This window comes from Trachinotus anak, unplaced genomic scaffold, assembly GCF_046630095.1.
Source record: "Trachinotus anak isolate AG129_WGS33_773 ecotype Australia unplaced genomic scaffold, CSIRO_AGI_Tana_v1 ptg000007l, whole genome shotgun sequence".
In the NCBI taxonomy this organism is placed as follows: Eukaryota; Metazoa; Chordata; class Actinopteri; order Carangiformes; family Carangidae; genus Trachinotus; species Trachinotus anak.
In genome coordinates, this window is record NW_027273858.1 from 12,634,046 (window position 1) to 12,660,690 (window position 26,645).

The 26,645-nt window shown below is 41.1% G+C and overlaps 3 protein-coding genes and 1 long non-coding RNA gene across 6 annotated transcripts in view; 1 reads left to right on the forward strand and 3 right to left on the reverse strand.

The window, feature by feature from the left end:
• loxl4 (lysyl oxidase-like 4) overlaps positions 1–5,321 on the reverse strand; it is a 24,067-nt gene extending 18,746 nt beyond the window's left edge. Inside the window, exons 1-4 of one of the 2 annotated variants that reach the window (XM_071480634.1) lie at positions 5,231–5,321; positions 3,757–4,071; positions 2,664–2,965; positions 2,366–2,580 (exon numbers count right to left, since the gene is read on the reverse strand). In XM_071480634.1, the coding sequence (XP_071336735.1) occupies positions 2,366–2,580; positions 2,664–2,965; positions 3,757–4,066 (827 nt within the window). In that variant the 5' untranslated portion in view covers positions 4,067–4,071; positions 5,231–5,321. Of the gene's footprint in view, positions 1–2,365; positions 2,581–2,663; positions 2,966–3,756; positions 4,102–5,230 lie in introns of both variants that reach the window. The other variant, XM_071480633.1, reaches the window with a different exon arrangement.
• LOC139622923 (uncharacterized) lies at positions 3,990–19,125 on the forward strand. The gene is made up of 3 exons (XR_011691397.1): positions 3,990–4,122; positions 6,634–6,753; positions 18,996–19,125. It is a non-coding gene; the product is annotated as an uncharacterized lncRNA (long non-coding RNA).
• LOC139622920 (tetratricopeptide repeat protein 31) lies at positions 8,450–17,879 on the reverse strand. The gene is made up of 16 exons (XM_071480637.1): positions 17,678–17,879; positions 14,704–14,786; positions 14,540–14,620; positions 14,367–14,423; positions 14,071–14,283; positions 13,700–13,813; positions 13,151–13,196; positions 12,918–13,008; positions 12,685–12,826; positions 12,445–12,549; positions 12,169–12,262; positions 11,990–12,023; positions 11,706–11,783; positions 11,418–11,520; positions 11,201–11,322; positions 8,450–11,062 (listed from the first exon to the last, which is right to left on the reverse strand). The coding sequence occupies exons 1-16, from the start codon at positions 17,733–17,735 to the stop codon at positions 10,927–10,929; spliced, it is 1,557 nt and encodes a 518-aa protein (XP_071336738.1). The 5' UTR covers positions 17,736–17,879; the 3' UTR covers positions 8,450–10,926.
• pyroxd2 (pyridine nucleotide-disulphide oxidoreductase domain 2) lies at positions 18,722–24,923 on the reverse strand. 2 transcript variants are annotated; one of them, XM_071480635.1, is made up of 16 exons: positions 24,753–24,923; positions 24,357–24,376; positions 24,150–24,243; positions 23,664–23,737; positions 23,372–23,527; positions 22,974–23,127; positions 22,774–22,835; positions 22,592–22,689; positions 22,339–22,480; positions 22,100–22,234; positions 21,947–22,019; positions 20,940–21,093; positions 20,265–20,416; positions 19,838–19,944; positions 19,352–19,472; positions 18,722–19,062 (listed from the first exon to the last, which is right to left on the reverse strand). In XM_071480635.1, exons 1-16 carry the CDS (start codon positions 24,874–24,876, stop codon positions 18,992–18,994), a joined length of 1,737 nt encoding a protein of 578 aa, XP_071336736.1. In that variant the 5' UTR covers positions 24,877–24,923; the 3' UTR covers positions 18,722–18,991. The 2 variants fall into 2 exon arrangements, with proteins under 2 accessions (XP_071336736.1, XP_071336737.1); XM_071480636.1 differs by lacking the exon at positions 23,664–23,737 and having other exon boundaries at positions 24,753–24,877.
• Positions 24,924–26,645: the final 1,722 nt, after the last annotated feature.

Sequence of the window (26,645 nt, forward strand, 5' to 3'; positions counted from 1 at the left end):
GATTTAAAAACAACAGCCTGAAAGAGTCAGTGAACAGCTTCCCTGCAGGCTTCACTCCAAGCCCTTCAAGCTACAGCAGCCCTGTCCTTTGTCATATCTCTCTTCTTGGTGAGCAGCCAAATCTCTTGATGCAGCCATTCAAAACTACCCATATAATCCCTCACTCAGCTGTTACTTGTACTTCTCATCTCCCTTTCCTTGCATTAAATGTCGAATCTGTACTGCGATAGAAAATCGAAGAGAGGCATGAAAGGCATCACACCTGCAATGCAGGGAAGCCTTGCTCTAATAAATGATGACCATGTACAGTCAGGCCAGGCTGTTCAACGACAGCTCATTCTGAGGACCTTTTATTACCGAAGATATGATGCCTGATGATGCCCTCCTACAACAGTAGAATCCAGTTATTGCTTCACTGTGTTCCCAATAACGGAGTTCAGTAATGCTAGCTTAATTTAGGGGCTGTGCAGAAATGCTTTTGGTGGGTGAGGGTTTGCCAATAGGGGTAGTTTGTAAAGTCAATAAAAAGTAAGACAAGTCTATAAAACAAATAGGTTACCCCCTCAACAGTTACAGCCTTTCAGCAGCTAAAGAAATCGAGCACCTAGAGTACAGAGAAGATTTTGTGGTCTGTCGCCAGTTGAGTCAGAATAACCCTGGCCAAGAGAGGGAAGGCATAGCTAGACTGTGAATCATCTAGAGCCAGCAGCTCTCCAGGAGCAAGATCCAACTGGGTCCCCCTTCAACTAAGGGCAGAAAATGGTCAGACACCATTCATTCTTATAATAGCAATGGGGTAATTCGCAGCTAATGTGTGGTCCTCCTGTGGTTTAAGAGCAGAACCTTCCCTAAAACCACTGTCAGTGTTTTGTTTTTTTTTTAGCAGGAGGATAGGAAATGTAGATCTGTGTCAAAGGGGCAAAGTGAGACAGTTAAAAGCAATTTAAGTGCATGTGTCATTTGAACAGTGTTTGCACTAATGTAAGTGTATATACTTGAGCAGGGTCTTGAACCTCAACACTTTTTAAAAGGGAAAGGTTTGACATTTTGAAAAATCCACCTACCAACACCTCTGAAGCTCACTAATTAAACTGCTACATCTCATTTGTGTACTCTGGACAAAAACCAAAGTGTAAAAAAATATCAACTTGTCCTTTTCGTGGGTGTTACACTCAGCTATTCCTTGGCCGATTTGACATTTTTACTTGAATTTGTTTTTGTACAAATTAAACAAATGACAGTGACGTGTTTATACATGAGTTTTACAAGTACCTGTAGCTAGATTTTGTTACCTTTGGAAAGACTCAGGCTAGCTCTTTCCACCTATTTCCAGTCTTTATGCTAAGCTAAACTAACCAGTTGGCTCCAGCTACATAGTTACCATATAGCCATCAGAGTTGTATCCATCTTCTCTTGGCAAGAAAGCAAACGCTCTTCTCAAACTGCCAAAGTATTCTTTTACGTAGCAACCTGAGCATCAAAAAGTACAGAAACCAGGGACTGACTGTGTGTTGAATAAGTGTTAGAGTGTTTCAGGACCGTTCTTTAATTGTTAATTTGTGTTAAGACAAAATTAAACATTTGAACATTTATATGTTCCCTAAAGAAAGTACTGAAAGAAGTACTGCGTTGGTACTGATACCAAAACTCAAGTACTTTATAGGCAACAAACACACACACACACACACACAGCGGCAGCACGTCAAACATGCTGTTGCATTACATGTGAAGAGATGTCTGGCTGACTCAAGCCTGCAGAGGCTGCACTGCCAAAAAGACCAGTCACTTCACAACGATCCTCATCCCACTCTCCGATAGCGAACTCTGTCCCACGCGTGGTATCGATGGGACAGTTAAAGTACAATCAGCAGTGATATTACACCTTGGCATGGGAATCTAAAAGTTAAAGTGGGGCTGTTTGTCTGAGACCTGCAAGCTGAAGATAGCATCAGAGAGACACAGGGAGTGAGAGTGAGAGAGAGGCAATGAGGTGAGAAGAGGTGATTTGCCTAGAGAGAGGTGTAGAGAAAGGGCAGTAGAGAGGGGACAGGGATCCCTTTATCATCATCCTGAGGCTGAGGATGGGAGGGGGAGTAAAGAGGGACAGTAGCTGGGGGAGGAAGATAAGGCCAATGAAAGGCCTTTATTCAAAGTTGCTTTAAACGGGATGCCACTGTTGTGTTTTCTTTTTATTCTTCAGGAAGTGTTCTCATTCATGTAACAATGGGAGGATTGGCATAGCATGTTGCCCTCCTGAACCACAGTCACGTGCTTTGTAATTAAAATAACTAATAACTTTGGTTCATAAAGGTAAATTGTGTTGTTCCCAGTGGAGGAAAGCACAGCGAAAGGGATTCATACTCACTTGTATGTTTTAACATTGTGTTGAGTAGCTTCTGGAAAGCCGAGCATCCCGCACACAACCCGGCTGCTGTTGAGGCTCCAACCCAGGTCACACACCTGCCTCCATCTCCCAGCATGCTTCACTTCCACCACTCCCTCTGTTAACAGGTTCTTCTTCTTGGTAGCCATGAGGATGGGACGAAGACGGACCTCCTCGATTTGCACCTTACTGTGACCCTTGGGGAAGATACACACCACGTCTGCCGTGACATGTCTTTCTAGGAATAACACAGAGATGCTTCAGAAGTAAACTGCTGTACCTGGTAGTGGTGGTGTCTTTGGAACCTGGGGGTCTCATATGGATGTCCGTTTCCATAATAGCCATATCCTGGATGCCTGCGGGTGTCCACAAGACCCTGCCACTGAGGTGCGGGGCTGCCATTGGGCCTTGCAGCGGTGGTGTGGCCTCTGCTGGGTGTCTGATCCGGCCTGCGCTCAGGGGTGCACACCACCCCCAAGTCCTCAGAGTGTTTACAGTCATTCACCCCCCAACCATTGTGTTTGCAGTCCCTCAGAGACTTCTCTGTGCCCTCGCAGCGTACATTATCCATCCATATTGGGCCTTGTGAAAGGATAAACAATTCATTACTTCACTCATTTTGATTTTCATTGTTTGCTCAATAGACAGACTGGGCAATGCATCTACACAAGCGCCTGAATCAGTTCCTAAACACCGAACACTTGACTTTTACTGGCAGGCTGATTTAGGATTGCACCTTAGCGGTGTATTTAGCAGTAGATACACAGTATTTTACAAGGCAGGGTGCTGTAGATCCTGCTCCTTGAATCCACTCAACCTTCTCTGTAATTTGGATTTAAAAGCAGCAGTAAAGAATGCCCATAAACCACAGCAAGTGTTGCACAACTCTGGCGAGTGAATGCTGTTATTATTCTTAAACAAATGCCCTTTTTCGGCCCATATGTTTGCTCTGCCAGCCTGCCAGGCAACCTTAACAAGACGTAGACTCCAATCCCACAACAAGTTATCTTTGTCACTTTATGATGCTAGTTATGTCTTAATTGGTGGTCTTTTCATGAAGCCATGCAAACACTTAATGAGTTGCGGGACAAGCACACTGTATCGTGGAAGTTCTGGAGGAGATAGGTTGGGATAATGCTCCCGTATGGACGCCTGCCATCGAGTCCAACACATCTTAAATCTATCAACACTGTTAATCTGATTTTTTTTTACTTATCATAGCAGGAAAGGTGTAATTAATCACACCTGCGGGCTCCCTGTTAACACAGGTCAAATGTCACGGCCTTGGCTGAGGTTTGACCTTTCCTTCAGTCCTTCAGCCTCTGATGACCGGAAGTGGCCAGACTGTAACTCGGTAGAGGAGACGCTCTCACCTTGCCCCTCTCCATATTTGGCGCTGTGGGCCCACGTCACGCCGCCCTGGAAGCCCAGCTCCCGGCACACCACGTTGGCCAGCTTGATGTTGACGTCATCGTCGCACACGGTCCCCCACGTGTTGTTGTGCAGCACCTCCACGCGCCCCTCGTGGGGCTCTCGCGCGAGGTTTCCCGCCAAACGCACCTTGGCTGCGGGCGCGCGAGCCGACCTGCGCGGAGAGGACGCGGCGCGGCGAGGTTCTGCGCAGCAGCAGGAGATGAAGAGGAGGAGGAGGAGGAGGAGGCTGAAGCTGAGGACGCGGGTCATCGTGGCTGAGAGAGGAGAGAGAGGAGGGGGGGGCACTGCAGGTAAAGGTGGAAAAGGTTTGTGACGTCAGTTTGTTCCACTTCTGCTCAATTAGACGATTGACTTGTTTTCAGTTTAGCTGGCTCGTTAATGAAGTAGTCCCTTTAAAAAGCCAGGCACATGCTAATTTCTCTAATTAATGAAAAAAACATCTATAATCAATTTTCGATAACCCCTGAGACTACAGCTACCGTAGCATAAGGAGTAATTCATCAAACGGCCCAGTCAGCAGGGAGCCTGAGAGGCCTGGTGGTTAAACGGAACGACGGTGACATCCTCTGGACAAAACAAGATGCAGGTATCCCGCTCAGCGGCGGAGCACATCCACCGACACGCTCTCTGCCGGAAGCTGCTAGCGCTTCAGTGGAGGCTCTGAGTGCTGACAGCCAGGGAGATACCTGACTGGTTTGGTAGAGCCACATTTGATCCTAGTCACTGCTGCAGCATAAATGTTTCAGGGATACAATGAAAGGCCAAAACGCATTAAAACGAATACTTTTCTCTCATGTCAAATGCAGGTATATAATTAGAGACGCACCAGTGCACGTTTGTATTGCAATTCACGTAAATAAATGTCCCCCAAGGCAAACTAAGCAGACAGAAACATGAGGCAGGTTTTAACTGGAGGTTAACAGCCGAAGAAGGCAGTAGTGTGTACACTAGGTCACAGAACAACACTCAGCACAAAATAATCTGTTTTTTATACTTTACTTTACTTAAAATTATAAAGGAAAAAAACTAACAACAAGTAAATATTCTTTAGTAAATCATAGAGAGAAAATGTAGCCTTTATTGTATAAAGCCTTGTACTTTAAATCTGCTTAACTCAGTGTAAGAACAAAATTTAAAACAACAAATATTTCATCTTAATGTTTGAGCTTTAGCATTATTACAACTAACAGATTTTCTTTAAATGAGTAATTAAAGTAAACAATCAAAGGAGGACAAAAGTAACCTATGCCTGTATAGACACCCCTACACACCTGTTACACTTTTACACAGATGTATGTACTTGTGAAAAAAGACAATGAATAAAAAATAAGTAGGAAATCCAGTGAAAATAAAATTCAAATTATTCTTACCAAAAAAATGTGAACGGAGAAGGTAAGGTGAAAGTTCACTCACCTGGCAGGCAGCAAATGTTTGAAGCGGTGGTCACTGCCTAGGGGAGAGTGCCTGAGTGAAGGAGTGTGTCTACTAAATGCTGCCCTTAGTCAATCCTCCCTTCTTCCCTCCTTCTCCCTATATCCCTCCCTGCTTCCATCCCTCCCTCCCTCCCTGCCCCCCCCTCCTGTGCTCTCTTTCCCTCTAGGTCTCTTTTTGCTCTTACAGAAGTATTAATTCACATGATTAAAAAGGTAGAGCTGGTTTATTAGATAATGCTGCAACAATGTTCCTATAAAATCTAAAAATATGAAAGTAGTAGGTTCCCACAGCTGATGGGAGATTTGTCATTTTAACTTATTCTGTTTCTTTCTTTGCTGACATTTGTGTAATTGTGGATGAATACTTTTAAGCATTGCTGAATTAGGTCTGAAATGAAACATGGGACAGTTGTTCCTCATAGATAAATGAGTCCCACTGTGAATTTTTGACAAATGAGTCTCCAGCAACAACAAGGATTGGATGTTTAATACCGTAGAAGAAATTGACTTACGTACATAATACATAATAGAACTGGTTTTCATAATTAAATCAAGTGTTTCACTCTGATTGGGCTGCTCTACACCTCTTGTCTCTGATAGGCTGATGATGTTTTATACAACTGTACGTTCAGAGCGTTACACAACCCTGGGTTAAACGTGTGTGAACGTAACCAACAGGAAGGACTCTGGTTCCAGAATAGTTTCAAACATCATGTTCCAAGTGTCTTAAAGAAGCTCCCTATACCACAGGGTAGATATTTCCTTGTTGAGATGGCCGCAAACCACCAATTCTAAAATAGGCTCAGCCTCACCGTAGCCATGTTGAACGTGACCGATGAGAATATACCATACCACCCCTGCCCAGGAGTGTTACGACAGTGTAACCTATCATCATGGAAAAGAGAACATAAAGGTTTAACTAATCAGTGTAGATTCAGATAAAAAAAAGCAGTGCTCAGTCCTGATCCAGTTTCCTCCAGATGTCTGCAAAGACCTCTCTACATGTTTGAAACTTGTTTATTTATTTTTTGAGTCATTTCAGGAGGATTCGGGACAAATTTAGCTACAAGGAAATTTTTGGCCTCGGTGTGTTGTGTTGATAAACTGTATTTGAGTTTTCAAGTAAACCTCAGTGGGCACCTTTTTAAGGCAGCAAGGTTTATTCATAGACATGAAAAATGACAATCATGACGGGGGGGGGGGGTAGGAACCGAAACGTCCACAGGCATAAAACAGCCAGCACCAACCACAGCCATAAAAAAACACTTCGTATGCAGATTTCCAGAAGGGTGAAAAAGAATCAAACGTTACATACAGTATGAGTGTATTTGTGTGCACACATATAAATTTTGAAGCTGTAATTGAGATGTTTGTGTGTGCCAGTGATGGTGCAACTGGGTGGCAGGATGGTGGTCCCTCCCTGACTGGTAAACCCGAACAGGAAGAGCAGACCCCCTATTAGCGAGGCCAAATCAGAGGGATCTCCAAGGCCGACAGGGAGAGGTAAGAAAAAAAGCAAAAGCAAAAGTAGGGGGTGCTAAGGTTAAAGATATAAATATCACTGCTGTGTGTGACACCTTTTCATTATAACTTGTGTTGCATATCAGACTAATTAAACTAGACTAGACAGGTGTCCTTACCTGTGTGTCAATACTTAACAGCTCAGTGGGTGTGTGTGCGCTGGAGAAAGTGCGTTACAGGGCTCGTGGAGGGCTCACAGAGCTAAGAGTATCTGAGCTAAGCGGCTCTCTCTCTCTCTCTCTCTCTCTCTCTGTCTCTCTCTCTCTCGCTCATTCTCTCTCTCTCCCCCTTGCCTTCTCCACCTCTCTAATTACACCGACCGAGTCGGCTCTGCCCTTACCCACAATCTGTGGAGGCATGAAATAAATACACGCTCTCAAACAATAAACAAGTGCCATTTCAAACGACAGCACCTCCTCGTGCTCACCCCCACTGCCGTCTCGTCAGGCTTTCATACTGCTTTTACTTTCATACTGGCTACAGGAGCATGTAGGCGTATACTGTATAGAGGATATTTTGTACAGGTTGTGGGACCTCTTTTCATAGAGGTTGACCTCATTGGATCAAGCTTCAAAGGTTCATCGTTGTCTTAACCCAAAGCTGGGCCAAAATTTGATGATTAGGTGAAAATTATTTAAAATGGGGTTAAAATGAAAGTGAGGTCCAGCGACCCTCAGGGGTCTTGAGGGGGTTCCTGGGGGTCTCCAGCAAAAAGGGGAATAATTAATTTTCACTATAATACTATAACTTCATCCATTAGTAACACAATGACAGAATGACTATTTTGATCATGGTTTCAAACACTTCCTGTAATAAAACATCTACAAGCAATGATTCATTTCAGAGGTCTTTGATGTGAAAAAGTTTGAGAACCACTGCCTTAAAACAAACACTTGAATCTGATATATAATGACATTAAATGAGCAGATTCATGAAGCCTAAAATCATCAACATTGCATGGACATTCATGCAGTTTTAACTGTACTACACCAATTTAGCATTGCACTTCGGGGGGGGGGGGGGGATCATAGCGGAGACCAAGATATCCATTATTTTCTAAACCTCGTGTGTAACACCGGTGGAGTGTCCCCTTAATTTTTAACATCTTGCAATCTCACACTTGCTTTACTTAACATCCATTCACAGATGGTATCAGGTCTAGGTTTTTCTCATTTCAAAATGACATCTGTGGCATAACGGTTGCTTTTCCCACACATCCTCAGTAATGTTAAGTCATGTCTCCATCTCCCACTGGTCTGGTGGTTACAGATTCCCTAATTCATCTTTCATGCTGGCCACACAAGTGTCTGCTTCTAGTGATGACAGGGTTACCATACCCCCCCCCCACACCAGGGGGAAAGCCAGGTCTGCTTTGATTTACTTCTTCAGGGTTTTGAGCATGAGGGATGATTTAGAGCAATGCCTTGGTTCCTGAGGATCAAAAACAGATAAATGTACAGTGGGGTCCAAAAGTTATTGCATATGCTGGCTACAATAGTGACACATTTCAGTGAAAACCTTTCAAGTACAACACTGCCGCCTTGTGGAAGTCAGGAAAACTATACCACTGAAACACCACAGAAAGAAAAGTCATGTTTATGACATAGTAGCAGAATAATTACATATATTAGACATTATTCACTCAGTTTGTGCCATTAAGCATGTAAAGACTCAGAAACAGGTTTGATAGGTGTTTCATTTATTAAATATAAAATTCTTTTTTCTGCAGTATGGCAATACAAAATATTTGGGGGATTAACAGGATTGCAGTGCACAGGTTATCAGTGTGTACATCAAAATTAAAAATGCATTTTCCTGAAATAGTGTGAAAGTGTGTAAAAGACTTAGAACACACTAAATATCTGACATTAGACTCAGGGAAATCTTTTGTCCAATTTAAAATATCAGTAACATGAAATTAAAATCCCATGTGATATCCAACACATTTAAAGTCTTCAAAATTAAATACATTGTGCAACCATAGTTAACAGCACCGATCAAATAAGAAACAAGTTAAATCCGCAAGTGCAGTCTGAAGGTTTGGTGTCCAATTCCTTTTTTACAAGCAACAAGACAGAAAGTAATACAAGAAAAGCAGAAGTGCAGCATGTGACAGTATTTGAACCAAGTATTTTTAATAATGATGAAAAAAGCAGAAGAGTGGCCTTTTCTTTAACCAGTCATGGCATGAAAGACAAAAAAGGTCAGAATTTAAAAGCTGAATTCAACCCTCAAGGTAAGTGGTTAAAAAAAAAAAAAAGAGAGAGACTTAGGTATAAATAAGACAATAAATACTCTCACTATGCTGTGCATAGTTTACTAGTGAATGTAGTGTGGACTTAATCCAGGTGTTGTAGCTCTAATTTTTATCAAGTGGATGATACAGACACATGCCAATAGGTTTTAATGCACCATCTAGTGTTGAAACTCATGAGAGAATTTGCTTTCAGTGCAGAGCCATCAGATGAGGCATTCTTTGGTTCACTGAAATACTGAAATGGAGGCCATAGGGTCAGAAACACTGCTCGTCAAGGTTCAAAGGTCTGTTAATGGATCGTTTCACACACATGGCCACAAATGTGTGAGTGCACGTGACTGAGCGTGAATTTTTGTAAGGCACTGTCCTGTAGTATACTGATGTCGCCATGTCTGTCATAGACATTAACAACCTACAAAACCAGACTACTTCTCCCAGAGGTGGTGGGTGAGTGTGTCTGACACCGAACTGACAATAAATTGGAACTTTTCTTTTGCATAGATATAAAGCACTGTGATGTTTACCATTGTCTATTTTAATGCTAAGATGAATGAATGAATGAATGAATGAATGCTGTTTTTTTTGCATGGGGTACAGAAATGAGTGCCTCAGCTAAATTTCTTATAGTCCACAAAACAGGGAGAAGTGAAGAACTTCAAACCTGACACTTCACGCAATCCAATACAAGAAAACCAAAAATTTTCAAAATTGTCAGAGATAAATTAACACATCTGTGACAGTCTCACCAAAAACATGATCTTCATAAAGATAGTATTTATTCTACTGGATTGCATGATACTGTCAGATGTTTCTACTGCTTCTTATGCAACCTACAAGTATTGTTATGAAAGACAATGATTCCTCCATAACTTATCATGACAACTTAACAGGCAGTATGTGTGTGTGTGTGTGTGTGTGTGTGTGTGTGTATGTGTGTGTATTATCTTTCAATAAGAGGGCAGACTATAAGTAAATAAAGTGAAATATACCTAATTCAATACACCTAATTCATGCATTAATACATACAATCCTGCAATCCCTCAATTTCAGTTTGATCATCTTAACTAAGGCTACATAGAGCATTATAAAGGCACCTCCCTGGGTCTCCACAGCTTCCAGGCTAAAACAAAAACCTCATCTGCATAGGGGAGGTACTGAAATGATAGGTACATCTGTTAATATGTCTTTGGCCTGGTGGACAATGTGCAGATATTGGCACAGAACCAATAAGTAGAAAATGGAGCCCCAGTATGAACCACAGACTGATGTAAGCAGTTGTGAACCACGGATAAAGTAACGGTTAAAGTAATAATAAAGTTACTGTACTTAAAAAATGGAGAGAAACACTGCTTTGTGATGGAATTTCTTATGAAGGAAAGTCCCCAGGATAATCACTGAAGAACCTTGGCCTGAAAAATCCGTACTGAGTCCTTTCATCACTTCTTTACATGACAGCGTCATTACTTTTTTGAACCCAGGCAGTTTCACTTCCTCCTTCTGTTGTCGGCCTGTGAAGTTAGGTTGTATCTCTTAAAACAGGAATAGGTCACTGTATATCATGAAGGGCTACAAATATGAAGGTTTTCTTCTGAAACAAAGACTATATCTGGTGATTTTGTTGCTCCCTTCTGGTTAATGTTTTACTACTGAGCAATATCATCCACTGTAGTCTTTGGTTGAAATAAAAACATTCATACTTCCAGTCCTCTGTGGCACATGTGTCACTATCCCAGCCTTAGAGCCTGAGTGCTGGCTCTGATCCTTTGACTATGCTGGTCCATTCTGCCACAGTTAATATTCTTTACCCAGAGAACCTGGTCCAGTTAGTACCGGCTCCTTTGGCTCAGTCCGTGTATCCCGGTTTCCTGCATACTACTGAGGCAGAGAGTAAACTGAGTTCAAGGTTGCCAGGGCTTCCTGTCCTTGCCTTTCTGTTCAGGAATGTGTTTGTAGCGACATTTGTCCCCAAAATGGCAGCCGGTGGTTCTCCAGAAGTAACACTCGTCTCCGTTCACTGGGCCACGTCGTCGAGGTCTGGGAAGAGGGGAAGATGACATAATTAGAGAACGACATATTGAGATCACAATAAGTATGAACAAAATTATAACTCTAGCCTCAATTTATAATTTCAGTGACCCAGAGTTTCTACCGTGAGGCTGAAGTGCTTCTTACCCAGCAGCTGCCCCTGCCTGCTGTGTGACAGGGAGAAAGGTCTTTAGTGGAATGGGAAGGACCCTCTGAGTGCGACGGTCAGGATAACGCACCACTAAACGCGTGTTCTCAATACAATAACCCTGTAAGAGGAAACATACATGCAACATTGAGCCTATACCCATGTTCTTTAAAAACAGGCACAGGATTGAGAGAGGGGACCCAAATACATACTCACATTTAGTTTCTCCATGGCACGTGCTGCCATGTTTGCATTCTTGAAATTGACAAAGGCACAGAATCTCTCATGTAGCACACGGATACTCTCTATCTCACCATACCTACAATGGAAAGCAAACAACTTAACAGACAAGTCAGTAACCACCTTGGTTAAATATTAGATTTCCATGTTTCTGTTGAAAGAGGTAAAAACACCAGTGTTTGCCAAAATGTCTATTAACTTATTGAATTACTGATCTGATTTCAGCTCACTGGTATCAAATATTTTGCTGGACTAGGATCATACATTTTAAAAAGGTCCCGCAGGTGTTTCTCAGTTAGCTCAGTTGTCACATTTCCTACCCACAGAGATGGGCAAGGGCTTCTGAAGGAAAGAGAAAGAGACAGATTGTGAGTAAAAGCAAAAAAAAAAAAAAAAAAAAAATGTTGATACTTATCAAAAGACCACTTAAAGTGTCACAAACTATAAAGAAAGGTGCAAAACCTCAGATGAACAAAATCCCTTTTAGCCACAAGGGAGGCCACTAACCCTTCTGACCCTAGTGGTTGGACAAACAAATGGTAACCTACCCTGGTTGCACAACTGATGGATCTTGGCTCCCAGCTGGAAAACAAAAATGTAATCAATAGAATATAAAGAAAAATGGCTGTATGATTTTAACATACAGCCTATTCTACAAATTACTGCTTTGCAGTGTTATAAAGAGAAACTACAGGATCTTTTTATAAATATGTACATGTGACCTTACCCCTGGCAGCATCAGAACAAGCTGACAGAACTGCCTGCACAGTTGAAAATTTCTCCAGAAGATGGACACTTTGCATTTCTTCAAAACCAAGCTCCTGAAGGAAGAATAGAGAAAAAACAATAACCAGTCATAAAAATACAAAAGCTTCAAATCAAGATAACTGGATTAACCCTAACCCTAACCCTAACCCTAAAAATGGAAAGTTTGAGGTATTTACATTCACAGCTACAAATCTTACAGGGAACACCTTTCTACTTTGTTTGTAGGTGTATTTACCATTAACTGCAGTACTTTACAGTTAAGGAGATCAGTGACAGCCTCCTCACAGTCTTTGTCCAGTTTCAGCACCTGCTCCATAGCCTTCTCTGCCTCACTGTACCGCTACAACACACACAAAGACCAACAAAAATGAGTTAGCACAGGAAAGTCTTACTGCAAAGACTGAAATATGACGCTATTCAGCAGACAATTCTCCATTTCATGCTATATCCCAAGACCACAGTAGCCTGTACCCACCTTCATGCCCATGAGAGCACTGCCCTTGCGGAAGTGTCCTTTGGGCCAGTCTGGGGCCAGCTGAATGGAGCGTTCAGCATCTGCCAGGGCCGAAGGATACTGCTCCAAGCAGTAATAGCAATAGGACCGGTTCCCAAAGAACCTACAGGACATAATTTAAAAAATGCAAAAGGATTATGTTACATATGTCTACAATGTTTTTATTAAACCATTCATAACCACAGATGGTGTACCTGTTATCCTTTGGATCACATTTGATGGCTTCTGTAAACATAATGACTGCTTGTGCGTACTGCCCCTCTTGCACCAGCTTTATCCCTTTTTCTGCGAGAGAGGAAAAAAAAGCTTATAATTAATTATCTGATGAGCCAGTAGCCTGAGGGCTCAAGTGAACGTGTAAACAATAATTTCCTCCAGTGCTTAATAAGGTTGGTTTTCTATTCGCGTTTCAGAAATCATTCCTTACCTGTCAGTGATGCACTTTTCTTGGTTATGGTGTCAGTTCCATTTGTCTGTAAGAAAAATATTTTTTATCTGTTCATATTCACAAAATTCAAAATGTACTTGTCATTAAGTTCATGAATACATTTACTGATAATAACAGAATGCATATGGATGTACAATACTTTTAAACAGCAGAGGCAATAAATATGTTTCTATCAGCTGGTTGAATATTTTAGTTTTATGCATCTATCTCTTTTGTCATTAAAACAAAGCAATGCATCAGCCTGACCCTAACGTACAGATGATCAAGGTTTAAGCGTCATCCTAGGTCAACACACTCACACACACACATTAGCTACGTTAGGTATTAGAGAGAGAGAGAGAGAGAGGGAGAGACTCCAACAACTATTAAAAGGTTTTCATGGTGCAAAGTCCACTTTTCCACACATCAGACTTTGGAACTGCCAGAAGAACACACTGCTGCCACAATAAAAACAGTGGACATGTGTGACAGGAGCTCTAGCTATTGCTATACCTACTCATCTTACATTAACCATTTGCATTCATTCACCTCTCTCCTGGCCTCGTTCTCCTTGTTTTCTTTGGACTTGCGACTTGATCCTTTGGGTTTGATATGGCTAGCAGCATTAGCAAAGAAGGCGCTGCTCACATCCCATTCAGGCTCCTGTGACAGAAATTGGTATTCAGTCTTGTGCCTTCCAGGCCTACAAGAACATAGGCTTTCATTTCAAACAAATACCACATCAGCTGATTCATTCACTTAAACTACAGATGTGATATACAGTGTAATTGTGATATATTCTACTGCAATATTTGGCTGGAGTTAAAACCTACATACTCTTGAGCACCAATAGCTAATGACTAAAAGTAGGAGCAACAGAGGAGTCAGGCATGCGCATTACTGCAGTACAGTGTCCCTACCTCTTCAGTGGATCTGGCATGGCTCTTCTGATGTCCTTTGATTCCCGAAGGAGCCATGGCTGGAGTGGCGGCACATTTGTGTGAGGCAGATGACTTTGCCTCCTTTTTCTCCTCTTTTTGCACTCTTTGTTTCTCCTCCTCAGCACCAACTTCTGCTTCTGATTCACTTTCATCCAGTTCAGACTCTGCACATCCATCTTCGTCTTCATCATCCTAATATGCCAGACCATAAAAATTATCCAGGCTATTTACAAAAAAGATACACGCATTTCTAGAAGGAGTAACGTGACTGTTACCTGTTCAGCACTCTCATTTTGCTTAACCTGCTCTTGCTTCTTGCGTTTTCTACGGCGCTGAAATAGATGCAGTACTTCACAAGTTACTGATCATATGTACTGTAATCGACCTTCCTTATTAAAAAATGCAACAATTAAGGATCCTTAAGGGTTGTAAGGATTTGTGTGCTCACCTTCCTCTTGGCTTTGCGTCGCTCAGCCTTTCGCCTAATCTTCTCCTCCTCACTCAAATCCTCCTCTCCATTTAATGCATCCTAAACAAACACAACATTGCATGTTGTACCTTCACTCTTTCAGTCCTGACATTTCCACGGTCAGACTGACACTATTTGTTTACCTGTAACAAAGTGGCATCATCACTTGGCTCAGGGGTTGCGGCACCACAGTCCATTTGCTCCTCCTGCTGCTGGACAGGGGGACCTGTTGGGAAATACACAGCACATCAGCTCCTTAGAACCTGATTACACCGTCTTCTGCTGTCTTCATTTCTGTCAGTCTAATTCAGAAAACCGATTAGTATGACTCTCGTTCTTATAATGATGCAGTGTATAGGGAAAGGTCTTTATTTATGTGCTATCAGATGGTAATGTGATGTGAAAGCACATTTCCAATTAAATTTCTTTACAGAATGAAAGTGCACAATGCTTGATGCCTGTGATATGAGATATATGAGATGAGATGGGCAGCATTATCAATTTATCTGATGACACACTTCTCTTTGCATCTACATCCAATGCAAATCTTCAACCTGCCATCAGTTATACAGGCTAAGAATAAGAGCAAGTATCCCTAATAAAGAAAAAGGAAAAGGAACAAAACATTGTTCATGATTTGACTTAATAATAGCAAGGACACTGTACAGTAATGTTGCCCTGTACATGATATAAGTAACTATATTTAAACATCTGCACATGTATAAGCATGCAGTCAAGTAAGTGCCCTAACCTGACAACCAAAAAAACCCTTCTGTTGTGTGGATGGGAAATAAACATGTTCCTCCTTCCTCGTTCACTTTGAAGTCAAATCAATCTGACCTTTGATAGGAAAAAGCTAAGATATAAATGTAGAGACAGGAAAGGTGATGGAATGCTGTCTTATAATAAGAACCTGGAAAGCTCAAAATGAGACAAATATGCACAGAGAGCAGAAAACTGGTCAGTGAGATTGATTCGAGTTGTTTCTTTGAGGTCTTGAGAGAGAGAGAGAGAGAGAGAGAGAGATGTTTACTCTAACTTTTCCACTGCCACAGGCCTAACGTGCTACACACAGCTGCCTCGGGCACTGCTGTTTGAGAACACCATATCTTTTCGTAGAAACTTGCTTGAAAAATAACAGAAAACAACGAACTGCCCTGGATGTCAGATTATGTATGTGTGTGTGTGTGTCTGTGTGTGTGTGTGTGTGTGTGTGTGTGTGTGTTTGTGTTTGTTGGGGCGGCGTAGATCAGGTCAAACCACAACCCTGTAGTTGATTTAAGCTCAATGGCTGCAGAATAATGGCAAGACAAAAGGAAACATATCACTGGACCATGCAGGAATCTATGTGGTGTCAGATTTCCATTTGTTCAGCAAAGATTTCCAGAGTAGTGACACATTCAAACTTGGTCTGTGACTCATGAGGCAAGGATGAGAGTGACTGCTACTATCCTACTGCGCAATGCGGTTTGGTACGTATTGCATACTACAATTCTTGTGGGAAAGGGAAGACGTCCTCATCAATCGATATGTTTCCTATGGGTACCGGGATCTGGTCAACATTTCAGAAAGTATTAAAAAATTCACTAAATATAATTCAAGAATGCAACAAAAGTCACTACCTAACTTTGCTACCCTAATCAACTTTTTTCGCATTGAGTCTAATCGGCTTTGGTAAAAGAGTCTACCATTTTACCATCGTAGGGAGTTAGTGTCTCCACACTTACTTAGAAAGTCGAAGGAATTTCAGCTGTCTGTGTCCAGCTCACGACTCAAATGTCAAGAAACAGCACAGCTCCATCCCGTTAGCTCAATCAGGCTTTCTGCTAAATCTCTACAAATAAATCCCAACAAATAAATGATCCAAGATCCTTGGACAAAAGCAACAAAAGAGTCTCTGTTTCTTCCCTTCCAGGAGACTGCCTAAATTAGCGTTGAGCTGAAAGGTGAGCTTTTTCCACAGGAATGCAAAATAAAAGTGTATCATCATGAACTGGAGCTTTAACCAGGAAATCAGCTTCTCAGCTCTTTTTTTAGTTCTTCAGCACAGCATTACTAAGACACAGAGAGAAAACATAACCTTTACATTAAATCAATTACCACAAACTGACCTGCCAGTGGTTTTAAAAGATTTACACAACAATTAAAATAGCAAAAAGCTCAGTAAATCATCTGTCATTCCTCACCGAAGGCCATGCCTGCAAAACTGTTGTGGACAGAGTTGAGTCTTTACAAATTTACTACGGCATTGGCAGTTTCTGAAATGACAGCTCCTCATCACAAAGAACAAAACGCAAGAAAAATGTTCAGTCTTCTCTCTGATGTAAGTTAGTCTGACCCAATTATTATGTAATGATATGAAAACATAACATTTAAAGAAACAAAACATTAAAAAAAAAAAAAAAAAAACATGTCATAGATTAGATATCCTATTATTGCTAACATCAGTTTTCCTATATGAGGTGCTGAGGGAGATGTTCTAGGATGCTCAGCTGCTTCTGATGTGGTTTTGGTAGTGAGTAAAATAGCCTGCTGTATGTATTATCCACACAAAGAGAACCAAGAAGAGGAACAACGTGTGGGCGCCTGATACTGGGCATTAAAAACACACAACTTTATGCTCATTTAACTCCAAGTGTACCACGTAGCATGTTCCTGACCACAGGGCTCTGCCACCTATTTGAGGCATTGTTGCCATACCAACATGTACCAGGGAAAGTACTTATAGTACCCTTTAGCTTTGGCCATTTATGCACATCTCCTGCTAAACAAGGCACAATTACACTTGTTCGTTGTGATATTACTCACCTGATTAATGTATGTGTTTTCATAAATGAGACATTACAACAACTTTATGACACCGACTGCGCAAACTTGGAAGTGGTGCAAGCCAGGGTGTAACTGGCAAGAGGGGAACTTTCATTGTTTTACCAAGGACTGCATTTGAGCTCAGCGACAAAGCCAACTTCGAGCTAATGTTACAAATTTTAAGCTTAATAGACCAAGTGTTAGATATTATCCACAGTTTTATTGTCTCGCATGGTTCATGATCACTTACACGATGGATTTCAGTTGAGAATGAGTTTAGAAAGTTTTGAAAAGTGGGACGTTTCTTACCGCTCCCGAGTCCCAAGAGCCTGCATATATCTCTGGTGAATTTCATGAGCGCAACCATCCAGCATTATCGTCTAAAGTATCCCACAAAAACGATTTAAACAAATGTTTGGGTCGGTCTGGACACGTTTGTTACAATCGGGACAATCGCTATCGAATCTGCGGGAATCTTTGGTGGTTTCGTCCACTTCCTGAGCGTCAAGCGCCGACGCAGGGTCCACCCTGGCCAGCGTCTTAAAGGCACAGGACACCCTTATCGATTATTGAATGATAATCATAGGGACTGAGTACCAGCAAAGGATTGCGTGTATCTATATAAATGAATAAGCCTCAGATCAATAATAAAAAATAATAATAGTTAAGCATCATGATGATTTTGATACAATTATTAAGTCTAGTTACATTTATTTTATTGATGTAGGTAACAAAAATGTAAGTAGAAGAACTGTAAAGAAGTATAAATTTGTGTGTAGGGGTTGATTAAAAATTATTAACTCAAGGTCCACTTATATGTATATAGATAGATAGATTAATGCCCAGGGGGGAAACCAGTTTGGTATAGGTCAATACTGACCAAAATATTGGTCTTTGGATTAACACTATCATTAAAAGAAATATTTTACTAATGGTTTCTGTCAGAGCACTTAACTAAGAAGAAAGTATATGTTGTTTCCTGTGTATGTGAAAACAGGAAATAGTCACAGTGTGTTATGGATAAACAGGCCACTTTTACACAAGAGCATTTTGACATGTCACAACAGGAAAACACGTGTAGGGTAAATAATAAAATTAAGACCTGGTTTCCATTTAGCTTTAGTGTCAGGGTCCTGGTTCCTACTAGGACACTTGAATAGAAGAAAGGAATTGTTAATGTTATTAGTAACTCCTGTGTTTCCTACCATGACAAGTCATAATGTCTTCTATGAAAAATATTTATTAGATTTCTATCCTATCTTAAAATGACATCATTTGGAGTGGAATGAACAAAGCTTAAGAAAAACACCAGTAATTATTATGCATAGTATAAAGAAAATGAAACACATTAGCTTGAATTCATTTCAATTTATTCATACAAAGCTGTAAATAGTTCCATTGTCAATTCTATGATTACACCAACAGTTTTTGTTTATTTCATTAAGTCACATATCACTTATTCTAAAACTGCATTTGACTTCAACATTAATGTTGTGTTGGTTCTGTTTCCATGATTTTATACTTACAAACAGGATGCACAATATAATAAGCTGTTCTAATGGGTAGATGGAGTGAGTGTAGACATGTATTGCTCAAACCAGTCACATTAACACAAATCATATTTCAGTGTCGTTTCAGGTCAGCCATGACAGTGAGCGCTGCATTCCATCCGGGTGAACCCATCACACCACCACCTAAAGAAACATTAAACATACAAAATGGTCAAGAATGAGTCAATGTCGTTCTGTGAAAGCAAATCAGAAACAGCTGAATCAGCCAGTCATCACCAAGTGAATTTGTTTCTTTATCGTCAGCAATGAGGATAAGATTTCATCCAAAGGATCAAAGGTTCATTAACTGTGCTCTTTTAACGCCACATAACATGACATTGATGATTGCACTTATACTACACTATACTATACACAACAAACAGCCACATTTGTAAATAAGTACTCATCTGAGGGTTGAAGATTAAAAGCAAACCTGGATGACAGCCACTGCCACACAGGTATAGCCCTTTAACTGGTGAACGGTAGTCTGAGAGGAAGGGCAAAGGTCGTGCTAGGTACAGCTGGTCCAGCGACATTGATCCATGAAAGATATTCTATAAAGAGAAGACCAAAATGTTTACTTTTTTTTCGTTTCTTGATATAAATTTTTTATCATTAGAAAGGAAGCCAGGCAATTCCATAACAAACAGAAGCAAATACTGGTCAGTGAGTTACTGTCACGTTACACGGTTGATGTGAACTTTGATTCTGACTTGTGGGTTGTGATAAAACTGTCTGTAACCATTAACTGCTTATACAACACATCTGTGCCTGAGTGGATTGTGAATGATAGAACACTGCGGAAGACGCAAATTACTTCCTCATCCAGCGAACAGTTGATTGTGTTAACCAAATAAGCTGTGTATCAACATTCAAATTGTTGCTCAGTTCTCCAATGTGTCCAGTGTGTTGTATGTACCCCTCCAGTGAGCCCAAAGATCCTCTCCAGGTCAGGTGGAGCCAGGATGTCCCTTCCCACAACCGACTTTTTAAACCCAGGGGCATATTGCTCCACCCAGTCAAATGCTAAAGAGACACACAAACTCATGCTTTATCATTGCATACAGGTTAAGCAGTATACATTTAAAAAGTGTCATTCTCTTACACACAATTTATTCAAATTTCCATTCAACATTTAAAAAGGAAAGATTTGTAAGTAAGCTCCTGTCCTTAAAAGGGGTCTTATTTTCCCCTCTAACTCTGCCGTCATATAATTAAAAAAACATGTTTCAGTTTAAGATCAGCAAACTAGAACTTGTGCGCCTGAGTAATAAATGTAGTAGCAAAAGTGCACTTTTATCACACTAGGAGCTATAAAATGTCCTGGAGGATTTTTTGTGGCTAACCAGTGTCCGCAAAGGCCTCTCTGTCCTGGTCCGTCCACGCCCTGCCTTCAATGTGGTAGGGGGTGAATTGGGTGAACAGTGACACAACATGGCAGCCAGGGGGAGCCAGAGTAGGATCCAACACGGAGGGGATGGTCATCTCCAGCATGGGTCTACAGGAGCAGAGAAGCATGATGAATCAAGATGGTGGCGAGTGGAGAGGTGGGTGAGTTATTGATGAAAATACAGATCCTTGAAGACCATATGACAAAAGCCTATTCATTCAACGCTAAGTGTTAGCTACAAGATAAGGATATGTGAACATCCTAGCCAAGTCTGTTGCAGAGTTATGTTAACATAAATCTGTGGAGAACATATCTACTGCAAGGCACATAATGTTATAGTTCTGAAATATTTACATTATAAAGAAAGAATGTTTAAGGTACAATGCAATAGGCACTACTTTTTACAAGTGTGAGGTTAATCTCTAATCTACATTAACCTAAGTACCTAACACTTTGCCCTGCATTCTCTACAGCTTCAACATTAATTGAAATGTGTTTGTCCAGACCATATGTTTACCTCATGTAGCATCTCTTGCTTGTGTGGGTGTTCAATCATATTAGAGGAATTAAGAGCAGATTAAATGTGTTAAAGTGCTCACTTATATACATAGGAGTGTGAAGATACATGTACCTTCCTGAGGGACGTCCATTCATGGCCTCTTTGTATGCAGTCTCCAGCACCTCTACGCTTTCACAGTTGAGATGAATGGAGCACTGATGGTGGGGTCCAGGTTTATCATCTGGTGTGGGAGATGCTAGGAAGTTTGGCAGCTTGTCCACTGCCACTGTAAAAGCAACAAAGAAAATTATATGGAGTCAGTGTTTGCGCAAAGATCATGCATCACTGCAGAAATGTCTGTTTTGGTAGAGCAAAGTGCGCACTTAAGTTTAAGTTTCAGTTAATATTTGAATTACAGTTAGAGCGACTAATGTAATATATTCTGCTTAACTCTGCTCAATTCCTTCACCTTAAAGCTAAGACTAAAAATAATTTCCAAAAAGCAGAGTAGACTATCATTAAGTTTAAGAGGCAATGCACTGTAAAGAATCAGTTGGGAGTAAAGACTTCCTGAGTAGTAAAGCCCTGCAGCTCAGGCTCTACTGTAATCAACAAGCCAGAGCTACAAATGGCACCACACAGGAATCTCTCTCTTAAGAACTCTAAACATCATCTTAGTTTTGTGTGCTTTACACAGTTTTCTAATACTCCAAACTTTGACACTTGTGTTTTGAGTAGTGTAATATACAGAGGATTAAGAGCTGATCCCTCCTGATACACTACATGTGTTTGTGCCTTATTGCCAAGTTTCCATTGTCTTACACCTTCCCTTCTTTCAAAGTGTGTAAGTAGTGGTTCAACACACATACAGACACAAAACAGACCAATAGTCTAAGAATGACTTCACCTAAACATGTGAAACATTTATTTGGAGAAACAAAAAGTGTGCATCGAGTAGCCTGAAGGGGCTACTGAAGGCAACAGTGTTAAAATCTGATATTATTTTGACAGTCAGCATCTTTGGATACAATAGATATTATCTTCCCTTATTTTTTGCAGTCAAAAAACAGCTAATTAAACTTTTTTTTTTTTTTTAAGATTTGTGATTGATAGGCACAACAGAAACAGAACAGGTTTACCATTGATCTTGGTGACAGGTGATGTGTAATCTATCTGGTCTACGGCTTTGATGAACTCTGGGGAAAGGGCGGCCTACAATAAAAACAGGAAGTCACAATAAACCATACTGTCTGGTGCCACGATTACATGTGGTGTTCATATTTCTCTGTTACCTGTGGCGTGAGGTTCTTGAAGGTGACATATGGGGTAGCATTTGATAAAACAACTTTACTGTGGATCTCAGTGCCATCCTTTAGCACCACTCCCTTGGCAGCACCATCTGAACCAACCAGGACCTGTCCTACATCCTGCCAAGGATGCATGGATGTCCAAAAGAGCCAAAATACAGATGTTAGAATATAGTTTCTATTAATTCAGAGACAAATCAATATAATTAATCAAAACACATCACCTTCTCAGTGAAAATGTCTACACCATAGGACCGAGCAGCACTAGCAATAGCCTGAGACACTCCTCCCATGCCTCCCTCCACATAACCCCATGCTCCTTTCTCCTTCTCCAACTCTCCCATTACATGGTGTAAGAGCACATACCTTCAAGGCAAGACCATAAAAGTCAAATTCAGGTCATTGTTTAATTCTCTGCAGTTGTATCTGTAGTTATGAGTGTTTGTGAGCCACAGGGAGCCCTGAAACGTATCTCACCCACTACCAGGATTACTTGGGCTGGTCATGGCTCCTATCACAGCATCAGTAGCCAGTGTTGCTCTCAGTGGCTCTGATTCAAACCACCGATTAAGAATCTACAAAACAAAACAAGAGTTAGTCATAATGCAGCAAATGGAAAATGGCAGTTAACACCAAATTTTGTGTGTGCTATAACAAACCTTCATTATTGGCGCAGTTATAATCTCATAAAAATCTGGAATGTTTCTGCCCAGTTTCAGACCTTTCGATTCAAAAACATAACATATCTCATCGTGACTCAGCTACTCCAGAAAGTACAATTTGTACAAGGTAAATAATTTGTTATTTTGACATCAAACATTTTAAAGCTTATATTCCAAGCATACATCCACCCACGCACCACATTTGACAATGGGCATCAGTGTTTTAGCTGCACCCAGCCTCTTCCTCAGTGATCCAGCAGTGACTCCTGGAATGTCAACGGGAGGAGCGTCCAGAAGAGGGTGGATGGCTCCTGCTAGCTTCTCAAGGTGTGCAACAAAATCGGGAAAAGCCTGGGTGCATGTCAAAGAATGGATGAAGAGGAGGAGTGTGAGTACAGAGGTGGGGATTGTTTGAGAATAAATGGCAGAATAACTTTACGCTGGTGAAGAACTAAAAGTCTTGTGACAGTTAAGAACTTTTTCATTTCATATCACTGTCACAGGAGTTTAAACACAAATGCACTGGAGTGTAAAATGCACTCGTGCACAACACAGCCCACCATTTCCTGTGGCTATCATATAATGTTTATATCACCTTTGCATCCTTCTGTGAGAACTTGCCGATCTCCCTCTGGTTCATAGCCAGATCTGAGCCCAGGGTGAGAGACCTTGGCGGAGAACCATTCACCCCCTCCTCCAACATGGGGGTGAAAGCATGGGGGTCTCTCATATACACCTTCAAACCATGTTTCTGAATACAAATACACAAAGATGAAAGAGTTGGCCTATCACTTTAAACCTTCCTAAAAATCTGCTAAATTAATACATTTGTACTGTAACATTGTTATGTGTTGTTTTGGTTTTTTTTTTCTACTATCTGTATTTACCTTGAGCTCCAGGTCTGCGTATATGTGAGGTCGTAACAAACTGAGCAAATAGGAGCACCTGGAGAAGTGGAAACCTGCATACGAGAGTGTTATAGAACTTATACGAGGTGTATGATCAACAGTGTATGAGGCTACGTGGAACGTTAAACATGGCTTTAAATTTTAAATCACAAAACTGCGTGTTACCCACACACATTTGCTTGCCATGTATATACAAAATCAAACCTATTCCACCATGTAAGGGTCAGTCCACCCAAATCAAACCCCACAGATAGTTAAGGGGTTTTGCGTGCAATTCAGTGTCTCTGTTACTCAGGATAATCCACAGAATGCACTGTCAGCAGTTTTCAAATGAACTTCTTGTTAGTTTAAAAGTAATTCCAGTATCTGTATTGAAATATTACTAGAAAGTGAGATTTTTTTTTAATTGTTACATTTGGGTGGACCGACCCTTTATGACCTAGGTTGAGCCAGAGGCCATCCTACCAGGGAAGATCTCCTCTGAAACAGCTGCTCCCCCCAGCACATGTCTGCGCTCCAACACTGCTGTCTTCAGTCCTCCCTTCTGAAGATAGGCAGCCTGCACACACACACACACACACATACATACATACATCACCTTTACCCTGCTGCTGATCCATAGGATGTATTACAGCATACTGTAGGTGTTGGGAAACAGTTGCATGAACTCACTGCCACCAGTCCATTGTGTCCTGCAATGAAATATTAAATATGTCACACAGTTTTCCTAACAATGTTAATTCCCCACAGAGATTACCATGAATTCTAAATTTCAGCTTTTTCATGACATTTGCTCAAATGTAAGTTTCAACAATACTTTTTGTGCAAACTTTTCTACAATATTTAATGAGTCCAAAGTGGAATCATCCAGATCAAACTGTGACCAGACAAAGACGAATCACTTTTTTTTTTTTAAGAAACGAATTCAGCAGTTTTAAGAAGTGAGAAAGAAACTCTTGCTAATTGCATTTGCAAACTTAGCCTAAGCGTTGCATTAATATTACAAACAGTGGCGACACAGCTGCTGTGTTTTCTGCAGGTTCTCTCCCAGAAGTCCACAGATCTCACCTCCTCCGACAACCAGCGCGTCATACTGGGATTTTAAAGCGGCGTGACTGCATCTGGATCTGGTCACTGTCCCCGCCACAGCCGCGGCCCTCCGTCCACGATCAGTCCACACCGCTGCAGCCATGGCAAGAGTTTGAGGCAAGATCCCACATCGGCCCCTCCCACTTTCCCACTGCAGCCGCGTAAAGTAGATCCGGGTTTCCTGTCAGATCTAGCAAAGCAATATGAGCAAAGCAATAGTGCACTCGGCAAAGTGACCTGGACCAGGGACGGGAAACCGATCTGAAGAGCTGGACGGAAATTAGGCTGGTTATTTGTTGCGCCGGGGTTTCTACCAGATCCATCACTTCTGACTTATTCATGGCCCAATTCCGTTTACAGGTTCTGTGTTCAGCCATCAAACTATCCTCTATATCCATCTATTAACTGTGTGCTCTACCTATCTATCTATCTATCTATCTATTACAGTACTATTATCAGTGAAATTAGTTTAAAGCAGTCTTTCTTTGGCCCTGTTCTGCTTGTCATTATACACTGGTCCACTGGGCGGCAGCAACACCCATTGTTTCCACTCACATTATATTTGCATGTTGTGTTGTCATGTGAAATGTTATGATACTGGCAATAGCTTTGAGAGATGAGCAACCAGGATAGGAACATATGAATACCTAAATGATTGTATTCATTTCTGGATTCTGTGGACTCTTTTCAGATGTATAAATAATATGGGCTAAACATAAAAAATGTCTGCATATGAAGAAAATTGCTCCACAAAGCACGAGTGATTTGTTTACAAAGGTATTTTTCACACATGAAAAATATATTTTTTAAAAAAAATAGAATAATCAAAAAGTGCAGTTGAAGACATCCTCTCTAAGCTGGTGAGGCTTTGGACACAACTCATCTCACAATAAGGGCCCACCTTAAGAGTTTTAAGATGAGCTCTTAACACATAATGGTTTCTTAGTGCTGCTGTTGAAGATGTCATATTGCCCTAGTGGTTCACTTACCATGCATTAATAAGATAGAATAAGAATAAGAGGCCATAGATCATGCTGTGGGCCTAAGCAGCAGTCCAGGGAATAGACAGAGGAGATTGTCTGCTGGGATCTAAGGAAGGAAGGGTGTTAATTGACACAAAAACAACCAAACACAGCAGAACATAAACAAATTATCTTCTCATCTTGTGTATATAATGTAGATTTTTGACTATGTTTTGCTTAGACAGTGTAAAATAATTCCAAAGGCCTGTATAGATTGTGCACTCTCTTGGTAGAGGGAATGAAATGAGGTGTTATAGTGATCTAGAGTTTCCCGCTAGACCTAACATGCCTCTCCCTTGGTGTATTAGAGTAGCATTAGTTTCAGGGAAGAGAAATGATCCTGATATGCTGTCTGCTTGGTTTTCCTTTAAGGAACGTCTGCAGACAAGAGCCAATCAACCATAACTAGATCAGAAGCAGGAGATTTTGTTCTTGTAAGCAGAAATTAACACTTCATTCCCCTTTGTCGGCAGAAATTCAACACTGCAGCCCTTGAAGGCTCTCCCAGGCAATAAAGGGGAAAATTCAATTATGTTATAACAGCCCCGCACCAAAACAGAATTACCTCATTTTCTGGAAAAAAATGTGATCCTTTGCCCTCAGGCAGAGAAGTTCACTGGTGGACATGTTGGGCCTCTCAGCATTCGTAATTATTAAATCATAAACCACTGTCTCACGGCAGACCAGAGAAGGTGTTACAGTGCAGGATGAACATTTAAACGTCCTCACTGTAACACGATGAAGTCTTTATCCACGATCAGTCTAATTTTGAGAGTAAAGAAAAATGAAATTCACTTAAAGATCGAGGGGCACTGCACCAAGTCATGTGACACAAAAATACAACTGATGT